This window comes from Pinus tabuliformis, chromosome 4_1 (genome assembly GCF_031772625.1).
Source record: "Pinus tabuliformis cultivar Carrire ecotype Pingquan chromosome 4_1, CPIR1, whole genome shotgun sequence".
Classification (NCBI taxonomy): Eukaryota; Viridiplantae; Streptophyta; class Pinopsida; order Pinales; family Pinaceae; genus Pinus; species Pinus tabuliformis.
The window spans coordinates 762,587,741-762,610,913 of NC_142303.1; the positions used below are offsets into that span (position 1 = coordinate 762,587,741).

Consider the following 23,173-nt stretch of genomic DNA (forward strand, 5'->3'; position numbering starts at 1 on the left):
TCCCTGTGGAGTGACCCTACCATGAGGAACATCCCTCGGCTTGATTGTGCAAGGGAAGCCCTACTCTCCATCGACTAGAAGAAGGTCAAGGATTACAGGACCTTTAATTCAGTTGGCAAGGATGGAAACCCAAGTATTAGAGACCAAATGAAAAAGGCTAGAGAAGTAGCCAAGCTTGATAGAGACAAAAGGAATTAGAATTCTCAAAAGGAACTAGACGAGAGAAGGGTCCTCTTCATGAAGGGACTGCAAACTATGACAGGGACGAACTAGTAAATACAATTATTTAGTAAAAGAATGTTTCTTGAATATTATGAACAGAGAAGCAGACATTAATCAAGATAAGCTTTGGACAAATGTGTGGAATTCAGAACTATGGCTAAAAATAGCAACCTTCTCCTAGATGGTTGCAGGAAATTGTTCCTCACCCACGTAAAACTAAGGAGAAGGGGCTATCTGAGGCCCACAAGATGCAGTGGCTTTTTGTAACTTTGTCCTATGAAGAAGATAAGGCCACATACTTACAAATTATAACTCACAAAAAAAATGCGGGGACTATGATGTACACAGTTGAGGTATCAACCTCTCAAAGTGACTTGGAGGATGAATTGGTAAGGAAATGGCCAAGTGCCAAATTAATTATTCAACTCTATTAAGACAATTTATAAAATAGGTCCACAATTCAAGCTTTGGAATAATGGACAAGTAGAAATGGTATCACATTTCAAGGAAATCAGTTTCTATCACCCCCAGGCTGGTCCAAACAAGCAAGCCAACAAGGAAACCGTCGAGAATAATCTGGAGGAAGTAAACGAACCAAGCCCAAGCCCAGAGATATTTATCGTAAAGTGTAATTTGAAACTCACTCTCCTCGACAATTATGGACAGACCTTAGGGAATAGAGAGATCTTGAGCTTTAGCGCACAATCAAATACTACCTAAGGGGATTGGTACTGATGTCTTTCCCATCGCATAAGATAACCACTCAAAACCTAACCTTAATTTTTTAAGAAATGGTGTAAGATTCCAACTTTTGGAGCTTCCAATGGAGCAGCCATCTCTGAAAACTGACAGTATACAAAGTAAATACGTCGGGACCATAACCTCAAAGAGCATGCATTATTTAAATTCCAGCAATAACAAATTTTATTGGTCACGGCTATGTTCAATTTTGGAAAGGTCCAAAATCAACCACCACTGCAAGCCAATATGCCAGTATCTTCTAAAAAAATACACACTTCCCTTCAACTAAATAATACAAACGAGGATCCATGCAGGTGGCTTAAACTATTTCAAGTAAGTTTCAGCGAATTGTAGATCATATATTGGTTGGATGCAATATTTTATGGCCATATTTTGTTTTCTTGGATTTGAGTTGGCAAAGATCAGGGCTTAGATGTAATTCATCCAATTTAAGTTCCCAAATTCTCATTGTGAAAATTTGTGAATTGGGAGGTCTGCAACAGATGCTCAGGAAATTTCAACCCCTACGGTCTATACATTTATAATTATGCTCATTGTGGTCCCAGCGACACGGGGCTATTCAAGATTTACCCGAAGTAATTGATCTTCTGGGATAACGTTCATGTGACAATACGTGTGAATGTAATCCATTGATCTCCGTTTCACAAAACAAGTGTTCAAAACTGAGAACTAGAAATGCACATATGTCAAAGTTCAGGGTTCAGCAATGGTTCGTAGGTAACGATGGGCATGTGCATATGTCAAGGGCCAACAACAGCACATATAGGTCAAGTAAACGCTATATGTCAAAATGTTGTTAATGGATCTTGTTTTTCAGAGATAGAAACACAATTACATGAGTGTTATATCTAACTTGCAAACTGGGGCTTCGCAGGTTCAAAAAAATTCAGAACCCGATAAAGGGTTTACCACGTTCAAAATTAGGGAAGCAGAGGAAGCCATGAATATCGTATACGCATTGAGTATACCTCGTGCATAGTAGCCAGAAACCAATTCAAAGGAAAGAAGTTTTCAAGAATATCAAAGGGTTGACGTAACTGAAGATAGGAAAACACAGGGCACCCTTTTGAAATGTATAAACATTGAATGTACCACATGCAACATAGAACTTATGAAAAGAAAAAGAAACGTCTTACTTGATAATGTATATGCATTGCGAGAGGCTTTTGAGAAGAGAAATCTCCCGAATGGCAGTGGGAGGAATGCCCTCTTCCTGGTGAAAGGGGGTTTTCTTGAGGGCCACCAGTTTTCCAGTGCGTTTGTCTCTTCCCTTGTACACTTTACCATAGGTTCCCTCCCCTACCTTCTCTAACTTCTCGTATTTCTCCATGTTTAGTTTGTTGATGCAGACGACGATGGCAAGAAACAGAGCTAAGAAATTAAGAGATATTTCTCGTAAGCTAGTGCAGGCATGCATCTGAATAGCGATGATATAAACAAATTTCGAATTTTGCCGCCTCTTACGCAGTCGATCATCCTTCCTTAATTTTCTCGGCGGGGAGGGTGTTCCGTACATATAGATATCTGGAATACGATCTTGCTTTACGTTCGCCTCACATTTTATTAATTTTCTTGTAATCTTTTCTTTTACTTGCGTGTTGTGATCGGTGGGTCAGGGGTGTATGCTTGTTGCTGCTGAGTGTTGCTGAATCAGTATTAATTATAAATATTTTAACTTTTGATTAAGAGTTGCTTAAAAACTTTATTATTTAATTTTTCACGTAAATTTATTAAAATTTAAAAATTATAACTACTTTATATTTTAAAATTTTAAAACTATTAATTTGTTATATTAAATAAACTATAATTTTTAAAATCTGAAATTACAATTATACTTTTAAAACTTTTAATCTGAAATCTCGTCATAATTATCATATAATTATATTGCAATTTTATAAATTTGAAAAATAGTCCCATCATAATTAATATGTAATTTTAATCAAAATTTGAACTAGTACTTAAACATAATTAGCATATAATTTTAGAAATTTGAAATAATATTTTTTTAATTATATGTTTAAAAGTAAATCATGTTACACTTTGCATGTGAGAATAATTAATACACAAACTATTGATGTTTGTTTGTTTTTTAAGATTTTTATGCGATGGAAATTTTAGAGCTTTTACTTGTTGGTTTTATTTTTTGGGATTTTTAATTTTAGGATTCTTTTCTTTATTTAGAGCTTTCTTATTGTGTTGTCATTGTTATAAATTTATTAAGTTATGAAGAATTGTTTTTGCAACAGGGTCTTTCTCTCTTTCAAGGTGATCACTCAATTTTTTTGGTTTTTGTGGGGCCACTCTCACGAGGTCTTATTTCTATGCAAGTGGGAGCTACTGACTTTGTATCTACACTCGTAACCATAATCCAAGATCAAGCAAGAATCCTGCTACTGACTTTGTATCTACACTGGTAACCATAATCCAAGATCAAGCAAGAATCCCTTTCGTCTTAATGCGGCTCCTATATGGGGTGAGGGGATTCAGGGAGGGTTGTTGCCCAAGATTATGGTATAGCCAAGGACACCTCGATCATCTTAGTCTCAAGACTAAACAAAGGAGCCAAAGGATGGGATGTGCTCCCTTCCTCTTGGCCACAATCCTTTAAGGATGCTCTAAAGCCAAGGCTCTCGTAACTAACTTCCAAAGATTTGTGGTGGCCAGTATATGAGTGATGTGTAGGTGTAATGTAAGAAAGTTTGTAAACATTTTCGCATGTCGACTTAATATGTTGACTTTTTATTACATATACAATGTAACTTTTTATTTCCTTAATACAAAGTTTGAGTTTTTCTCTGAAAAAAAATGTTGAGTTTATATTAATATGTCCAATTTATAATACAAAAAGGATTTGTAAGCATTTGTATGTATATTAAAAAAAATAGAGCCGGCGGAGATATTGTAGTGTCCGTAAAAAGTTAAAAGTAATAAGAATAAAAAAATTCAATTTGTTACATTGTAATTTTGTTTTTATTAATAAAATTATGAATAATTTTTTAGATAAAAGAAAATCATAATTTATAAATTACATTAAAATATGGGAAAGTTTTCGTGATATCAGTCTGATATGGAATGAGGGAAGTAATAGAACTAAAGCATTCCATAAATATTATACTATCAATAGAACCAGATATCTTGAACATCCTGCAAGAATAATGTGGCCACAAAAGGATCTGAACCTTGTATTTCCTGACACTGTCTATAATTTCCAGGGCTATAAAGATCTCTGGTGGGATCTCTTATGCAGAGAAGAAAAATCAGAAATACATTACACATTATTAAAATTTGGACTTGTCTTCATTACACAGTTACTATTACAACCAACTTGGTTACAGGAATGGTGGAGATGGTATGGGATAAATAAGACTGCTATGGATCCAAGGTACTTTGAAAGAGACTTTCAAAGTGATTGTCAGGAGTGCATGGAGTGTAATGGCATGGAGTGTTTTCACCTTCCCTGTAAGACTATTACAGACCTAGAATTTTTATGATGATCAAATATTAGGCTACTTCGTGAGAGGACATCATCATTGGTTAGTCTTAACCAAAGAAAACCATTAGGTTATCCTTGGAAAACTAATGATTGTCCGAAGGATTTATACAAAAGCATGGGAGACTAGTGGATCATACCACCATAGTAATGGTCGATTCCCTAGTACAAATCCATTAGGAACATAACTTAAAAGACTCCAAGGGTTCTCGTGGGCTCCTCCTGAAAAGCATCCGCAATGTATAGTAATGTCTTGTCACTTGACTTTGATAGTGACAGATTTTCGTGGGATTTTACGACAAAAAATCTCCACACTGCAAATATATTTTCCGTGGGATTTAGAATAATTCTAATTTTCGAGACTCAGAGCACTTCTCCGGCTTTTGGTGTGATTTGATCCACATCTCGGAATCTCAATACGATTTTTTTTGGTGTGATTTGATCCATATCTCATCATCTCAATACAATTGTCTAATGTTTGTTCCCTTCTAATCCTATAAAAAGAGAGAAGTAAGGCTCATTGGGGCATTCGCAGTTGGAGAGTTTGAGAGTGAAAATCTTGTTGTTTGAAGTTTGAGATAATCTTCCTGCTCTCCATTTGTGAACGTCTATGTTTGATCTGCTTGCATCACGAAGAAAGTCTCTTTAGAGTCGAGTTTGAAAAGCCCGCGTATCAGGGCCTAACAACCCTGGTCAGAACCTAAAGTGCCTGAACTCATTAAGTTTGAGTTTGTGTTTGTTTCAAAAAGTTCAAAGACAGAGTCTGCAAAGGGCTAGGTAGCCTATGGAGTGCATCTTAATATAAGGTGCATCATCTAGTAAATGCCCAAGCAGTCGATCTCTGATTGAAGTTTCTCTAAATCTTCCAGCATTGTAATTCATCTTTTGAAATGAATAAAACAGAGAAGTTTTTCAAAGTGTTTCGCATGAGTTTATGTTTTGTTATGCTATTTTAAATATTCAGTGAGAGGAGACGTTCGTTGGAGGTTTCACCGAGGATCGAGGGACGTTTTGCTCGTGTTGTCAAGAGACCGTTGAAGAGCGTTATTGCATGAAGATCCAGAGGTTCATGTACAGGTTCGTGTAAGAGTTCATGTATTCATCACAGAAGACGTAGAAATTGCACTGCAAGCTTCATTTTCTCCTTTGGAGGAAGCCCCTGCTTCAAAATTTTGGTATCAGAGCCAGTAACATCTGGTTCATACGGGTATTTATCTTTTAAACTCTCTCAAAAGATAACATGGAACCATGAAGAAAATTTGTTTCATTCAGAGAACTTCAGAAAGAAGAAACACAAGAAAATAATTTTGATATGGAAAATATGTTTCATAGTGCATCATCTTCAATGATTAACTCTATAGAAATAGAGTTAATAGAAAGTCAATCATCAGCCCGATGGGCTCTCCCTTCCATAAGCCCATTAGAAGTTTATGGTGATTTATCTGTGTTTCATTTGAAAGCTATAACTAGAGTCACTATTAAAGAATGTGTCTCTCAGATCCAAGAAAATGTCGAATCCATTCAAACCATTTCCCTTTTAGATCCTAAAAAGCTTCAGGAAGAAGCTCGAAGACATGGTACTTCTTATCTACATCTTGGCTATATCCGGGTGGGAAAAAATTCTTTAAGTGGGCAAAAATTTGCAGAAGTGGTAGGAGGAGCTTCACCAATCCTAGGATTATGGTTTTTGTGGAGAACAAGCTCTGCGAGAGATTGTAAGCAAATTGTTGTTTCGCAGACAGGACATTTTACTTTGAGAGTGGAAAAATGTAATAACTGAGCAAGTTCAAATAAATCAATATGTGAGCATCTTAAAGATGGATTATTTACAAATGTCGAAGTAGATGGATGACATGAAATATGATATGAATTTATATGGTATTTTGTGGCTTGGCAGGCTTCTTGTATTCTTTTGCAATCCAAAGTAGATCTTCTAAGGAAGGACAAAGTAGCTTTAGCTGGTCCTTCTTGTATCTAAGCAGTCGTGATACTTTGAACTTTGGGCAACTGAGGTAGATCTACTACCCAGCTTTCAGGGAAGCAAAGATCTTCCCATTTGATGGTCTGATGCTCAATTTTTTTATTGTGAGCATCAATGATTACTAGGGTGCTAGATTTTGACTCTTGACTGGGTGTATGCAGAATGGTTGGATATAATGTGTTGGTGTGCCTAAAACACCCTCTAGTATGTATTGTAATGTTTGTCCTTTTTCATTTCATATCAAAACCACTAGTTTTGATTTGCAATTGGAGGATGTCCTTAATGTGTTATTCATACACATATACTGAGAAATTTGGGTGGAAATCAAACCATACAGGACCATTTGATAAAGGAGCCATGATACCACCAATTAATGAATCAGTATATCTATTATGCGTGAGATCTTTGATAGTAGCCAACACATATGTATTAAGCCCTCTGTGGGTTAAAGAATTTATGCCCACCCGGATACAACCAAGATGTAGATAAGAAATACCATGTCTTCGAGCTTCTTCCTAAAGCTTTTTAGGATCTAAAAGGGAAATGTTTGAATGGATTTGGCATTTTCTTGGATCTTAGAGACGCGTTTTTAACGGTGACTCTAGTTATAGATTTCAAATGAAACACAAATAAATCACCATAAACTTTTGATGGGCTTATGGAAGGGAGAGCCCATCGGGCTGATGGATGACTTTCTATTAACTCTATTTCTACAGAGTTAATCATTGAATATGATGCACTATGAAATAGATTTGCCATATCAAAATTATTTTCTTGTGTTTCTTCTTTCTGAAGTTCTCTGAATGAAACAGATTTTCTTCCTGGTTCCATGTTATCTTTTGAGAGAGTTTAAAAGATAAATACCCGTATGAACCAGATGTTACTGGCTCTGACACCAAAATTACTAGAGGGTGTTTCAGGCACAACCAACACATTATATCCAGCCATTCTGCATACACCCAGTTAAGAGTCAAAATCCAGCACCCTGGTAATCATTGATGCTCACAATAAAAAAATTGAGCATCAGACCATCAAATGGGAAGATCTTAGCTTTCCTGAAAGCTGGGTAGTAGATCTACCTTAGTTGCCCAAAGTTCAAAGTATCACTACTGCTTAGATACAAGAAGGACCAGCTAAAGCTACTTTGTCCTTCCCTAGAAGATATACTTTGGATTGCAAAAGAATACAAGAAGCCTGTCAAACCACAAAATACCATATAAACTCAGATCATATTTCATGTCATCCATCTACTTCGACATTTGTAAATACTCCATCTTTAAGCTGCTCACATGTTGATTTATTTGAACTTGCTTAGTTATTACATTTTTCCACTCTCGAAGTAAAATGTCTTGTCTGCCAAACAATAGTTTGCTTACAATCTCTCGCAGAGCTTGTTCTCCACAAAAACCATAATCCTAGGATTGGTGAAGCTCCTCCTACCACTTCTGCAAATTTCTGCCCAAATCCTAAATGTGCAAATATACCATTTCCTCATGATACATGAGTTATCGTCTCTTGAAAATGAAGATCCACGTCTTACTGAAATGTTTAGTAAGATGTGTCCTCCTGGAACTCAGCGATATGGTTTAGGATATCTTGAACAACTTGACAGTATAATTCCTTCGTCAAGATTCCAAAACTTTGTTCCTTCAAAATGCAAAAAGCCATCAAAACCGGAGATGTATAATTTTTTCTCTCTTATGGATGGATGCCCAAAGAATAGAATTCATGCCAAATGGATGAAAAATATGCTAAATTTGGATCTGCATACTCACCCTGAGGCCCAAGAATTTGGTCTTAGTACAACTTCTCAAGAGAAAAATACACTTTCCCTACAATGAAAAAGCTTTATGGACAACACAAACTCATCGATCTCCTTTTATACCTGGAAAGAATTAGGAGACCAAACAGAAGTAGAAATGGCAAATGCAGAATCATCATTGACACAGAAACATTCCTGTACAGCCTTTGATGGAAGAAAACTAGAAACTAGTAGTACTTTCCCTCCATTTAAGGGAATTGTGCTAGGAGAAGCAGCAAACACTGCGAGAGCCATTCCTTTAGTGTCAAAAGATGACTTAGCCCTAGGAATAAATGGAAGGATACAAAAAGACAGTGAACAAATCAACTGGACAAACTTTGCAATTAAAGGGCTTGAAATGAATATGGAAAAAACCACTGAGCAATAGGAATGCTTTAATACTATACAAGTTTTTGTAAATAATGTAAATAAGAACTTGAATGATATGAATTTTTCAATTTCAGTTTTGAAAGGATTTGTCAAAGAATCTTCAGCACAACTAAAAGAATGGATTTGGGACTCAAATCCACTCAATATCTGATAGGAGAACTTTCTGAGCATTTTGACAAGCTCACTATAACTCCAAAAGATAAAAACATCCCCATTTCCATGTTGTTTAGCCATCATGTGCCCATCCAGCATGCAAATAAATATATAGAGAAATTCCCTCTTCTCTTGCCCAAAGGAACGCCCGAAGAACAAGTTGAGTCTCCTAAAAAGTCTATTTCTTCATTCCTAGAAGACATATCCAAAGAAGAAAAACTTGACTCCTCAAGTCACCATCTTTTTTCCATCTATGAACCATTGTCCAATCAATACACCAGATATCCAGCTCCTGATCTCAGTGGAAAAGGCAAACTTCCCAAAACACATACTTTCCAGTCTATAGATACAGCCATTACTAGCATCACTTTCTACAATTTTTGGAAGATTTGCATTTGCAACATAGAGAATGGGTAAAGTTTTTACCTTAGCTTTTATTTTCCTGACTGTAGCAATATGTTCTTCAGTCCATGGTACCGGTTCTTTTTTAACCCTCTGTTTCAGTAGGCTTCGATCTGAAGCAAACCCTTTATAGAAATTACTAACATAATTTAGGCATCCTAAGAATCTTTGTAGCTGCGTCTTATCTGCAATCTTATCAGGAAATTTGTCGGTGAAATCTAATGCATGTTTCTGTAGTGTGATCTACCCATCTTCAATACTATGGCCAAGGAATTTGATGGTTGTTTGAAACAACTCCATTTTCTTCTTGCTTAGTACTAGACCATTATTCTTTATTATCTGTGAGAATTTCTGAACATGTTTAAAATGTTCTTCAACAGATTTTGAAAAAATGAGTACATCATCTATATACACAATAAGCCAATCAAAGTATGGCTAAAAAATCTGATCCATTATCTTCTGGAATTTGGATGGTGCATGCTTTTAACCAAAAGGCGTGACATTCCATTCAAAGTGTCCAACAAGAATACTAAAAGTAGTTTTGAACCTATATTCTTCTTGTATGGCAACTTGCCAAAAACCATATTTCATGTCGAACTTGGAGAAGATTTTGGCACCCACTATCTTACTTATCAAACTACTTTTGTGGGGGATTGGATATGTGTCATCGGCTAGGAAAGTATTCAGAGGTTTGTAATTTATAACCAATATGGGGACCCCTCTAATCTGTTCTGAGTGTTTGTTGACATAAAATCCATAGCAGTTCCAGGGACTGCTAGATTCTCTGATTAACCCTCTTTTTAAGATATCTGCAATCTCTTTTTGACATAATACTTGATATTCTATGTTCATAGGAATTGCCCAACTTTTGCAAGGCTTTCTAGCATAGTCTTCTTTGAAGGGCAATTTGACTGCGTGTTGCTTCTTGTGTTAGAAAGCATTTGGGTTTTCTGAACAACATTGTCTTTGAAGATATTCTTTTAGATTTGAAATCTTGTGTTTCAATTTGAGGGATTGGAGTTGTTCTTTTATCCTTAAGGAATTTTTGAAATATTTCATTTCTTCTATCTTTTGTGTTGTCAGACTTACTTCTTGCATGGTTTGGACCATTGTAGAGATCCTGGGCGTTGAGATAAATGGCAAAGTAATATTCTGGAAAAATCCTTTATGGTTGGGGAAGGATATGAAATAACCAGCCTTACCATCTGGTAATCTAGCTGACCCATGTGGCTCAACAGCAGCTAGGAAAACATTTCCTAGGATACAATCTATGAGAATATTGTCGACTGCAAATTTTACATTCATACAGTGATTTGAGAAACGGATTGTGGCTTTAGGAACTTCATATTTGAATTCTTGTGTTCCTACTCCAGTAAGTTGCATGTGTGCAACTGTCCAAAATTTTACAGGGATTAGTTTTTTATTCAAAACATTAATATCTACTCCTAAGTCTATTAATGTTCTCATTGTGAAGATTTCTCCTTGGATATCTATTTTTAACAACACATGATGTTGTTGATACTGTATGGTCATTATTTTCATATTCCCAAATCCCAAATTCTCATGTTGTTTCCTTAGAATCTCTACATTGGGATTTATCCGATAATCTCCTTGCTCTGTTTCTTTTTATTTTTCTATTTTTGAAATTTTTGTTTTGAGCTCAACAATTTCTTTCTTTAGATGATGAATTTCATGGCTGACTTCCCCTAGGGTCAAGGATCTGGGCTTTGTATGTTGTTGATTTCTTTGAAAAGACTTTGTATTCTTTTCATAAGAGACATCCACAAACAAAGCTTTAGAGATGGTACCTTTTGACGAACTACTAGTGCCTCTATGCATGGTTTGCAGGAATGTTTCTAGGAGTTTTTCTTTTAGTTCTCCTTCTGCAAGCATCTTGATCCTTAACAACACTTTAGATTCATCGCCGTCTATGGTATGTGCCATACACACCTTTTCTTTCTGTGTATTTTTTTCATCTCATTCTTCTGAATCAAAGTTTGATTCAGTTTCAGAGAGGTTGCGATGACATTCATCAGTATATGTGCAATCACACTGTTGTATATTCATGTTTATATGTTCATCACTATAATCTGGGTTTGAATTGCTAGACTCCGTTGATTATGGTGAACTACAACAGTCTTGTTTCATCAAATGTACTTCCTATTTGAATTGAACTAGTGTTCTTCTTACCTGTCTCTGAGTTCTTCTGAGGAATTGTTCTTATGACTTCCTGCCTTTGTTTGCCCTGGATTCTTTTCCCTTAGGACACTTATTTGTTGTATGCCCACTTTCTCCACATAGCCAACAAGTGATCATTTGTTGCCTTTGCGATTTGAGGTGAATATCCTTTGGCTCAAAATAACGTGTGTTGGGTATGGTCCTGTAATACCCTTTTATGGGATGTTTTCTTATTTTCTCACAGAGATTTCTGGTTGGTTGTTTTTGTCTTTTCTTCAATTTTTTTCTGATCTTTCTTTTCTGTACAATAGGATCATCAATTGATAATCCATATTTGTTGCAGATAGACTTATTGTCAGGTAGTCTAGATAATTTATGTAGAGACTTATTTACCTTCATGCTAGTACATAAGCCTACCAATGCTTTTGTGATGTTACAATATATTTCTCCCCATGTATATGTCTCAAAAAGATGTTTGGAAAACTTCTTGCCTTTAAATATATTCTACAAATTTAGATGGAAGTGATGCTAAGTAGACTTGTTTCCATAAGGCGTTTTGGCTATCTTTAACCTCATAGATTATTTGAGTCCAATCCCTGTGAAAGTCTTCATATTGTGACAGTGTTCTGCATTTTAGATTCATTAGAATCATTTCATGTTTATTTTCAATTTCAACAGTTGCCCCACACTAGTGTCCAAGGATGAATGAGGTTAAAGCTCCTATCATGTTATTTTTGGGTTCTCCATCCTCTTTATGGAATATATCTCCTTCCTCATCTTTGACTACTTCTGCTTCCATTTTATCAATTAGAGCAGGAGAGGACTCTACTTCCCACCATCTCTGTAAGGTGCCTGTGAAACATTGTATGAGCGTTTTGCATGATTCAACTTCAGACTTTCCCCTCATACACATCAGTTTGTATTCAATATACATATGATCAATCATTTGCGTGATTTGACCAACACTTAGTCCATCTAGATTCCATTCTTTGTAGGAGGAAGATGAGAAAGTATGTGTCTCAGGAAGTTTGCCTTTTTAAGTAGCAACAATAAGTTAAGATCCATTTTACCTTATAAAATAGGATAATGATTCTAGAACCATATTTAAATTTAATTAATAAGTGCATCAAAAATTTAATACTTACAATATAACAATATGTTTGTCATAGATATTATTAACTTGTAAATAGGCTTTCTTACAATACCATGGGCCAATATCATGGCTCATCAATACGATATACATATAAACCATCTCTCATTTCATAACCAAAATATTTTATTTGAATTTAATTTTATAACATTTTTGGGCCAGAGGCACTCTCCATCCCAACATGATAGAGATGTTGTAATGTCTTGCTATATTATGTTGTCTAAACATTTTGACCCAATCAAATTACATAAAAATTAAAATGGAAATAAAAAAATAAATTAATAATTAAGACATTTTGATTTAGTGAAATTACATAAAAAATAAAAAATAAATGGAAAAGAATAAAAATAATAATTAAACCAACTTAGATCCATCTTAACTCTCCATCTATCAACCTTTGAGAGGGATCAAATCTCTAGGTGCAAACCTTTCTTCAAGTTTTGCACTCAAAAAAGAGGTTTGCACCTCCAGAGATTTGATCCTTCTATTCGGAGTTAAGATGGATATAAGCTCGTTAATTAAAAAAATTGTGATATGAACAAGTGTCATATGAAATGAGTTATGTAACAAAGCCTATTTATGGATTAAGAATCTCCATGGTTAAGAATATTGTCACATGTTTTTTTAGATGTGTATGGTTAATTTAACTAATGATTTAAAATAAAAATGTCTATTAATGTTTACCAACTATTTAATTCATGAAGGTGGGCTAGTTGCACCATGATTCACTTTTCTTTTCTTTTTTGAGTTAGTGGATCCTTACATTAATTAGAATTTTTTTTACATGTATCTTGATTTTCAAAAGAGGACGGGATTCTTCGTATTAAGCTTGATTGAAACTAGCAATAATGGGCCATCATAAAAATACAAAAAGACACGTAGAGAGTAAAAGTATATAATACATAGATAAATGATCATTGAGTTGTTTTCTTGTGAATGTCAATCCATCACGAGAAGTTGTCAGGAGTAGATGATATGGAGACAATGGCTACATTTCCTCGAGGCATTTTCATTTACAGAGGATCTTGAATAGTGGCTATGTCATTATCATTGTTCAAGTGATCTAATTCTTGAAGACGTTTATGTTTGCTCATGGACGAAGCCAATATTATGGTTGTCTCTCTCTTCTCCATCTGAGGGATCCAGATGAGAGTGGGGAGATGATGAAGGAGGAGGAGGGGTTGTTGACTTTGTGGGATGAGTTGGTGTTGCAGAAGGCTGAGCTGAGGCCAAAGGACAAGATTTGGTTGCAATTGCTTTTTATTGTTGCGTGTTATATTGTTTGTGAGTTGAGGAATTATTATATCCTTTTGGGTCTTACCATACTTTATTCTTTTTCTTGGCATCAAGGGGATGTGACTGCCCTTGAGAAGAAGGGAAAGCGTTTTGGAGATGACTTGGTTGTTGAGATGACCTACAACGGAAAGTTGTGTTTTCATAATCCACCAACTACGAAAATGTTATGCCATTCCAATTGATAAGGATCATATTAGGCAACCCTTTGCTAAGATCTATTTTGACACAAATGTGTGAAAAGGTTACAATAACCCTCTCAATCTTGTTTGTATCTATCTCAATAAAAATGCCTAAAGAGTTTCCTACAAAAGCTAAGACATTTGTAGTTAACAATGAATGGGCATATTAGGGAAACTTACCCAAACTGGAGTGGCCAAAGTTGTCATGGATAAAGGGTTGAATTTAGGAAACTATTATTGAAAGGAGAGCTTAGAAAAACCCCAAAAACTAGTGTCCTTGATAAAAAATCTTTGACGATCCTATGGATTTTTGAAATAAACCACAAAGAATCCCTTTTAATAGAAATACAAATTCATATTCGAGGATTAGATTTGATGCACCCATTCTTAGAGTGTGGATGTTGAGGGCTAGAGTCCATTTAAACAACAACTTATGGCATTTCGCTCATAGGATAAGTTGATAAGATCATATTAGGGGCCTTCCACTTATAGTTTTAGAATATCTTCCCCAAAACTTTGTCTCTACATTCGCAGCCATAATCCAAGATCAAGCACGAATCCCTTCGTATCAATGCGGCTCCTATATGGGGGTGAGGAGCTTCAAGAAGGGATTTTGCCCAAAGATTATGGTATAGCCGAGGACACCTCAATCATCTTAGTCTCAAGACTAAACAAAGGAGCCAAAGTATGGGGTGTGCCCTCTTCCTCTCAGCCACAATCCTTTAAGGATTATCTAAAGCCAAGGCTGTCGTAACTAACTCCCAAAGATCTCTCGTGGCTAGTCGTCATTCTAGAACAAGCATAACATATTCCAAAAATAGAAGTGGAAGACCTATAATATGATCTTATCAACTTATCCTATAAGCGGAATGCCATAAATTGTTTCTTTAATGGACTCTAGCCATCAACATCCACACTTTGAGAATGGGTGCATCAAATCTTATCCTCGAATACGAATTTCCATTTCATTCAAAGGGCTTCTTTGTGGTTTATTTCAAATAACCATAGGATTGTTAAAGAATTTTTTTATCAAGGACACTAGTTTTTGGGGTTGTTCTAAGCTCTCCTTTCAATAATGGTCTCCTAAATTCAACCCTTTATCCATGACAACTTTGGCCACTCCAGTTTGGGTAAGTCTTCCTAATATGCCCATTCATTGTTAACTATGAATGTCTTATCTTTTGTAGGAAACTCTTTAGGCCTTTTTATTTATATAGATACAAACAAGATTGAGAGGGTTATTGTAACCTTTGCATGCATTTGTGTCAAAATAGATATTAGCAAAGGGTTGCCTAATATGATCCTTATCAATTGGAATGGCATAACCTTTTCGTAGCCGTCGGATTATGAAAACACAACTTTTCGTTGCAGGTCATGTCAACAACCAAGTCATCTCCAAAATGCTTTCCCTTCTTCTCAAGGGTAGTCACATCTCCTTGATGCCAAGAAAAAATAATCAATGATGGTAATACTCAAAAGGATATAAGAATTCCTCAACCCACAAAAAATATAGCATGCAGCAACAAAAAGTAAATGCAGTCAAATCTTGTCCCTTGGCCTCAGCTCAACCTTCCACAACACCAACTCATCCCACAAACTCAACAATCCATCCTCCTCCTTCACCATCTCCCCACTCTCATATTGATCCCTTAGATGAAGAAGAGAGAGATATAACCATGATCTTGGCTTTGTCCATGAGCATACATAAACGTCTTCAAGAATTAGATCACTCGAACAATGATAATGACATAGTCATTATTGCATATCCTCTGTAAATGAAAATGCCTTGAGGAAATGCAACCATTGTCTCCATATCATCTACTCCTGACAACTTCTTGTGATGGATTGGAATTCACAAGAAAACAACTTAATGATCATTTATCTATGTATTATATACTTTTACTCTCTATGTGGTTTTTTGTCTTTTTATGATTATCCATTATTGGTAGGTAACTTGCTCGTCTCAATCAAGCTTGATATGAAGAATCCCCTGGATTTTGTTCCTCTTTTGAAAATCCAGTTATATGTAACTTTTTTTCTAATTAATGTAAAGATCCACTAGCTTACAAAAAAGTGAGGATTTTGGTCCTCTTTTGAAAATCCAGTTATATGTAACTTTTTTTCTAATTAATGTAAAGATCCACTAGCTTACAAAAAAAGTGAGGGATTTTGGTCCTCTATTGAAAATCCAGTTGTACGTAACTTTTTTTTCTAATTAATATAAAGATCCACTAGCTTACAAAAAAAGTGATTCATCGTGCAACTAGCGCACCTTCATGAATTAAATAGTTTGTAAACGTTAATAGACATCTTTTTTTTAAAAATCATTATCATTATTAATTATTAAATGAATTAATATATAAATTAACCATACACATTTAAAAAAACATGTGATGATATTCTTAACCATGGAGATTCTTAATCTGTAAATAGGCTTTGTTAAAATACGATGACTTATTAATACCACATACCCAAAATTCCATAACTCATTTCATATGACACTTGTTCATATCACAATTTTTTAATAAACTGGCAGAGATCCATCTTAACTCCAAATATATCAAGTGTCAAGAGAGATCAAATCTCTCGAGGTAGAAACCTCAGTGCAAAATTTGAAGAAAGGTTTGCACCTCTAGAGATTTGATCCCTCTAAGAGGTTGATAGATCCAGAGTTAAGATGGATGTAAACTAATTAAATTATTAATTTTATTTTTTCCATTTAATTTTTATTTTTATGTAATTTCACTAAGTCAAAATGTTTTAATTATTAGTTTTATTTTTTATTTTTATTTTTATGTAATTTGATTGAGTCAAAATGTTTAGATAACATAATATAATAGGACATTACAACATCTCTTCCATACTGGGATGGAGAGTGCCTCTGGCCCCAAAATGTAATAAAATAAAATTTAAAAATAAACATATTTACAAAAAAAATTATTGTGAAATAAGAGGTGGTTTTTTGGCATGTGGTATTGATGAGCCATCATATTGGGCCATGGACATGATATTAATATATATTATTGTTGTTTTTGGGCATGTGGTATTGTAACAAAGCCTATTTACAAATTATTAATATCTATGACAAACATATTATCATATTGTAAGTTTATTGTAAGTATTAAATTTTTTATGTGCTTATTAATTAAATTTAAACATGGTTCCAGAATCATTATTCTATTTTATAAGGTAAAATGGATCTTAACTTATTGTTGCTACTTACCAACATAGATCCATCTTAAATACGGATCTAACATGAACCGAGAGGGATCCAATTTCTTCACATGCAATTTTTTTTATGAGCCAACATTATTTAAATGTTTTGTATAGTTATTTAATTTTTAATTTTTAGATTTTTAATTTTTAATTTTTTTATTTTTTTTTAGCGGACATGAGCGAAATCCAATTTCTTCACATGCAATTTTTTTTATGAGCCAACATTATTTAAATGTTTTGTATGGTTATTTAATTTTTAATTTTTAATTTTATTTTGGTACACATGATGAAAATTTCAACTTTGATGACTGAAGGACAGCGTTACACATCATATTGGGCTGTAGAATGAGCCTCTCGGCGCAATAAGTTATATATTTTCATGTAATATATAAATTATGATTTTTTTTTAATCTAAAAAATTATTCATAATTTTAGTAATAAAAACAAAATTACGATGTAACAAATTCAATTTTTTTATTACTTTTAACTTTTTACAGACACTGGCGAGCTCTATTTTACTTTTAACCGACATGCAAATGTTTATCAACCCTTTATGTATTATAAATTAGACATATTAATATAAACTCAACATATTAAGCCAACATGTGAGAATGTTTACAAACTTTCTTACATTACATCTACACATCACTCCTATAATGGGTTGTAGAGGGGCGTAATCAATTTAATTAAAACGGTAGAAAGGTCGTAGATACTTTTGAGATAAATCTCAAGCTTTACATTACACCTACACATCATTCCTATACTAGGCTATAGAGGGGCGCAATCAATTTAATTAAAAAGGTGGAAAGGTCGTAGCTACTTTTGAGATAAATCTCAAGCTTTGATTTGTGACTACTACTAAAAATATTATAGTATAATATTCCATATTTAAATCTCAGTCATCCACCTAATAACTATTAATAGTTAAATTAGAATTATGTAAGTCATTTTCCAAAATACAATACAATTTTAGGATTTTAAAATTATATCAGCAACAATTAACATATAATTTAAAAAATTTAAAATTAGAATCTTTGTAAAATATATTTTCTTTACAATCCATCTTTCATTTGTAAATATAATTTAGAGGTGGTAGATGTAAATATAATTGAGGGGTGGCCTATGCATCCCAAATGATAAGAGGAAATTTTGTTCTCTTAGACATTAGGAAGAGCCTTCAACAACCAAGCATAGGTGTATGTTGCTTATCAAGGACTAAAAAAAGCCTCAACTCTTAGTATCTCTAGTCTCATAATTGTGGGTGATTTTGATCTCATATTTGAACATCTTCATTACAATACTTCTCCAACAAACTTCAAACTTGGCTCCATATTCAAACAAATCAAAATAAAACTCAATCAAATCCAAAATTAGAAGGTCCTGTTAGCCTCCTGCTGCAGCAGGTTAATCATCTTTCATGATCGACATTTTTACATGCCAAATATGTCATACTTTGCTTGCTGCAATGCTCCATATTTGCTACAGATGGCCAGAGAAGTATCCATGAGAGTGTGCTAGTCTAAATGCCACTGTTGTGTATCATTTTGATGAGTTGATCCATTTTGATGAGTTTTCAGCTAAGGGAGGTCCAAACAGCTTAATCTCGGTCTCCCTAGGTTTCAATTTCCTGTTGTAGAATATAGAGAATGAACATCTGTCCAAACAGCTTAATCTTGGCAGATTTGTAGATAGGTAGAGAAACAAGGGTGCTCAACAGCTTAATCTGAGCCCCTGGATGCAATAAGTGTAGTTGTAGATAGGAGGACAGCAAGAAGAAAAGAACAAAAAGCTGGGTATGCTAGTTCAAGTGCACCCAAACCAAAAAGAAGAGAAAATGCTAGGTGAATAGGCCGGGTAGGTAGCTTTGTGGTTGCAGAATCATGGCTTGTGATCCATTTCATATTGTCAAGTGTTATATCTATCATATCACAAGTTGAAGGTGATTTTTCAGTTGGAGGACTTCAAGAAATGCATGTCTAACTTCCCCCTTCTTCCTCTCCCCCAAATCACGCACTAACTTCCCCTAAAGAGGTCAAGATCTGCTTGATACCTCTTAGATTCATCATTCTCCATATTATCTGCCTTGGTGAAGATCTGCTTCACTAAAGGAATGTTCACACTTCTTCTATTAGTCATTTTCCCCCATTGATAGCCTAAGACATCATTCTTAGCGCTCTCTGATCATTTGTCATGTTAACTATTAACTTTACTATGTAGCTCCCTATCTATTTCCCCTTCCCCTACTAAAACTATGTTAATAACTCCCCTATATACTTATCCTCTCCCCCTGGTTGAAAAATAACCATAAGTACACTTGGGAATTGCTAAGTTTACCTGAAACTGAGGAAGAGCCCTCACTTCCCCCCTCAAACCATCTTCCAAATGCATTAGGACCCCTTCCTATGCATAAAATCCCTCCTTTCATCTATGCAAACCCTCCATTATCCATGTTTTAACCTTTTTTCAAGGCTCAAAACCCTCTCACCATGCTTCGGACCCCTTCCGATGCATTAACAACCTTCCTCCGATTTCATTTTACCTTTCTTCAAAGGCAAAAAACCCTTCCGATGCTTTATAGCCCCCTTCTATACATATAAACCCTCCTCCGATGGATTCCCCCCCCCCCTCCGACGCGATATCGCTGTCGGAGGTAATAACAGTGCTGGCCCATATATATATGCCCCCATTCCTTTTTGCCCCGATGCGATATCGCTATCGAAGGCTTCCTCCATCATATTTTCCCATATATCCCGCATATACTCTTTTTTATCGCAACTCCCCTTTTTTGTTTTATCGTTTAAACTCAAGTTTTTTATAAAACTTAAGTTATAACGTAAAAACCCGCATTTTTCAACAATATCGCATCGCAGCCGTCCATCGCCCCCGCTCAGATCAACGGCCCAGATCTTGTCGGCGATCTCCCATTTCGGCGATCGCAATTGTATAAAGTCCTGCCCCATGTCCCCGCCGATAGCGAAATGCCGATTTAATCGCAGCCGCCCATTCGGGCCCTCAGATCAACGGTCTTTATTAAGTCGCAGCCCCATATATAGCATTGCTTATTCCGGAGCCGAAGTATTAATAAAATGCAGCATATAAAATTATCGGGTCCGAAAGGAGGCCTTTGTACAGCGAAATGGGAAAGCTCCGATATTCCGGAGCCGAAAAGTTATAAAGGGCAGTTTTAAGGGATTTCGGGTCCGCATATTGATTTTGTTAAAATCCGCCGATATGAAATCGCCGACGGACCAGACCTGATCTCCATAAAGAAAGGGCATATAAGCATTTCGGGTCCGCGGCATTTCAGAGGTTTTATGTATTGGGACCAATGGTCCGCCCCGATGCGATTTAGCGCCAGCCGTCGGATCGGGCCCCCAGATCAATGGCCCTGATTTAATCGCAGCACTCCCCATGTATCGCTCCGACTGGCGGAGCCGAAATAACAATAAAGCATGGTATATTAGCATTTCGGGTCCGCAAACCAAGTTCTTGTAAATCCGCCGATATGACATCGCCGATGGGCCGGACGCGATCCCAAATAAAAGGAAGGGCCTATAGCATATCGGGTCCGCCCAGTTTCGGCGATTGTTTATGTGCCACCCCCTGGTCCGCCCCGATGCGATTTAGCGCCAGCCGTTGGATCTGCCTTCGCGCGATCCAACGGCCAGGATTTAATCTCCGCTACAGTGCCGCTCCCGCCTATGTTTTTCACGAATTTTACATAGAAATTGGTCTTTTTCTGTGTAAAAGAAAAGGCGGCATTTGTTCATATTTTCACATATATGCCCGCGCCCGGCTCCCGATAAGGGAATTCATGCATCCCTAAGCTTTCTGAGATCACTCCAAGGCCCAGTTTTGCTTCAGATAACCAGTTTCGGCCTCGGTACAGTCAGCAGCATACAAATCCTCCTTTTTGCGGCATTTTTTGCAAGGTTTAATGCTATTTTTGATCGGCCAAGCGCCGATTGCACCCAAAGGCCACGGAGGACATTAGCAGCAGTTAATTTTGCATTAAAAGGCAGAAAAGGGGCGATGGGACAGTTTAAAGAGTATCAGCGGTGAGAAAAGGCCCAGATTCAGTGCCAAAGTGTATCAGGATGCGGCAAAGAGTATCAGTCCAGTTTTTCAAAGCAGATGAAAGCAAAGCAAGCCCAGCAAAGTCAACAAAGCATCATTCAGCCATTAAGGCTCACCAACACTTCTTTTGTTGCTTTAAAGCCACCTAAAGGCATAGATGAAGGCTTTCAAGGCAGAGTTATTGCAGAGACATTGTTCCCAGTCATATTTTTGGAGCAGCGCTGCTTCCTTAATTGCGCAGTTATCACACAGAGGACAGCGCGTGGCTCAAGGCACTCTTTCAGTCCATTTTTGAAGCTGCAGGACCTTGTGCAGCCCTAAAGAGCCATTTTGATGAGGCTGCTCCCTCATGTGCAGCTATTTTAGATATTTTATTGCATTTATTTCCAGCACAACTTAGCATTAGAAGCAGTTATTGCACAGATCTCTTTTGACTCTGTTTTGATAGATATTTTGAGATATTTTCTCCCTTGACACCTGTTCAAGGGATGTTTGTAAACATTTTCTATTTAAACAACCCTCTGTATTTATGTAAAGTGTTGGTTGGTCGATAACTTCCTCCTCTAGACTTGCATTGTATTTTCTGAGAGTCTCTATAATCAAATATCGCTGGAATGTTTGGGAGATGAACTGAATGTTGTGTTTTAATGTCTGAAGAGTGACTATGGAATCCTAACGCTTCTACATAGCCCAATAAGTGTTTCTTATCTCTGTTTACAGTTTATATGTGTTTATGCCATCATTGTTTCACTATCTAAATAGCAGAAAGAAAGAATAGTTCAGAGCTCACTTAGTTGTATTATGTTATCAATTTCTGTGATTTATCTATGTTTTCCTATGAATTAGTCCTAAATATGAATACTGATTTGCTCATATTTACACTAGTTCCTTCATATATGAATGTTGTTTAGGAATCCTTGATTGCTCCTATATAATGTTCATTCACCTTCCCTCTGTTAGCATAATGAGAGCTACTTAGTTGCCTTTCATTCACTGACCTTTATTCCATCCTTATTCCAGTTTGATATTGTTTTATGTGTAGCTATCCTGCTCTGTATTCCTCTTGTGATCAAGAAAACGCAACAGCAAGCCTAATCCACGACTCCATGCCCAATGGTTTGAACCTCTCACACTATGCATCCCAACTTGGTTTGAAAGAGTCCTCCATCCCACCAAAATCAAAACAAAACCCAAGAAAATCATAACTAGCCTAAAATCAACCCAAAACAAAGCTAAATTATATAGAGAGAGCCCCCTCTGATTGCAGGTAGGCTAGGACCTGCAGTCCAAAGATTGGTTTGTGGTTACCTCGGCCGTATCCTTTAAGGAGCTTTAAGGACAACCTGAGTGATAACATAATGGCGACTCCACTGGGGACCATCCTGAGTTAATTTCACAAATCAAGTTGGAAAGCTCCACTGGGAAGGAACCAAACCTTCAAAAGTTTCTTTCTAACCCTTATATTCTTAGAAAAATCCCCAAAAAACAAGCTAGAAGCTGGCTCCCAAAAAGAATTCACGTTATACAAGGTCAAATCCAGACCCAAATCCCCCATCAGCTTTTGAAAATCCCAATATAATCCCAAGGAACCTCAGGAAGCTAGAGCGAAGAGAGGATTTTGCTGATAATAGTCCTGAAGCAGTTCACCCACGTTGTGGCCCAACCCCTGTCAAAGTTTTATTTCGTTCAACCCCTAGTTCCCCTTGTTCTTCATCCACTCCTTCCACACCTCCATTCACTGCACATACTACCACTACTACTCCTATTATCCCAGTTGTTCCTATTGTCCCTCTTATCCCTGTGAATATGGCTAACAGATATGCACCTTTGCAATTACCTGCTAATCCCGGGGCCATGCCTCAGGATTACCAGACCA

At 36.1% G+C, this 23,173-nt stretch overlaps 1 protein-coding gene across 2 annotated transcripts in view; it reads right to left on the reverse strand.

The window, feature by feature from the left end:
• LOC149178394 (cyclin-dependent kinase B1-1-like) overlaps nucleotides 1–2,589 on the reverse strand; it is a 42,852-nt gene extending 40,263 nt beyond the window's left edge. The window contains exon 1 of one of the 2 annotated variants that reach the window (XM_089420330.1): nucleotides 2,121–2,589. In XM_089420330.1, coding sequence (XP_089276456.1) covers nucleotides 2,121–2,500 — 380 coding nt within the window. In that variant the 5' untranslated portion in view covers nucleotides 2,501–2,589. The remainder of the gene's footprint in view (nucleotides 1–2,120) is intronic. The other variant, XM_089420329.1, reaches the window with a different exon arrangement.
• Nucleotides 2,590–23,173: the final 20,584 nt, after the last annotated feature.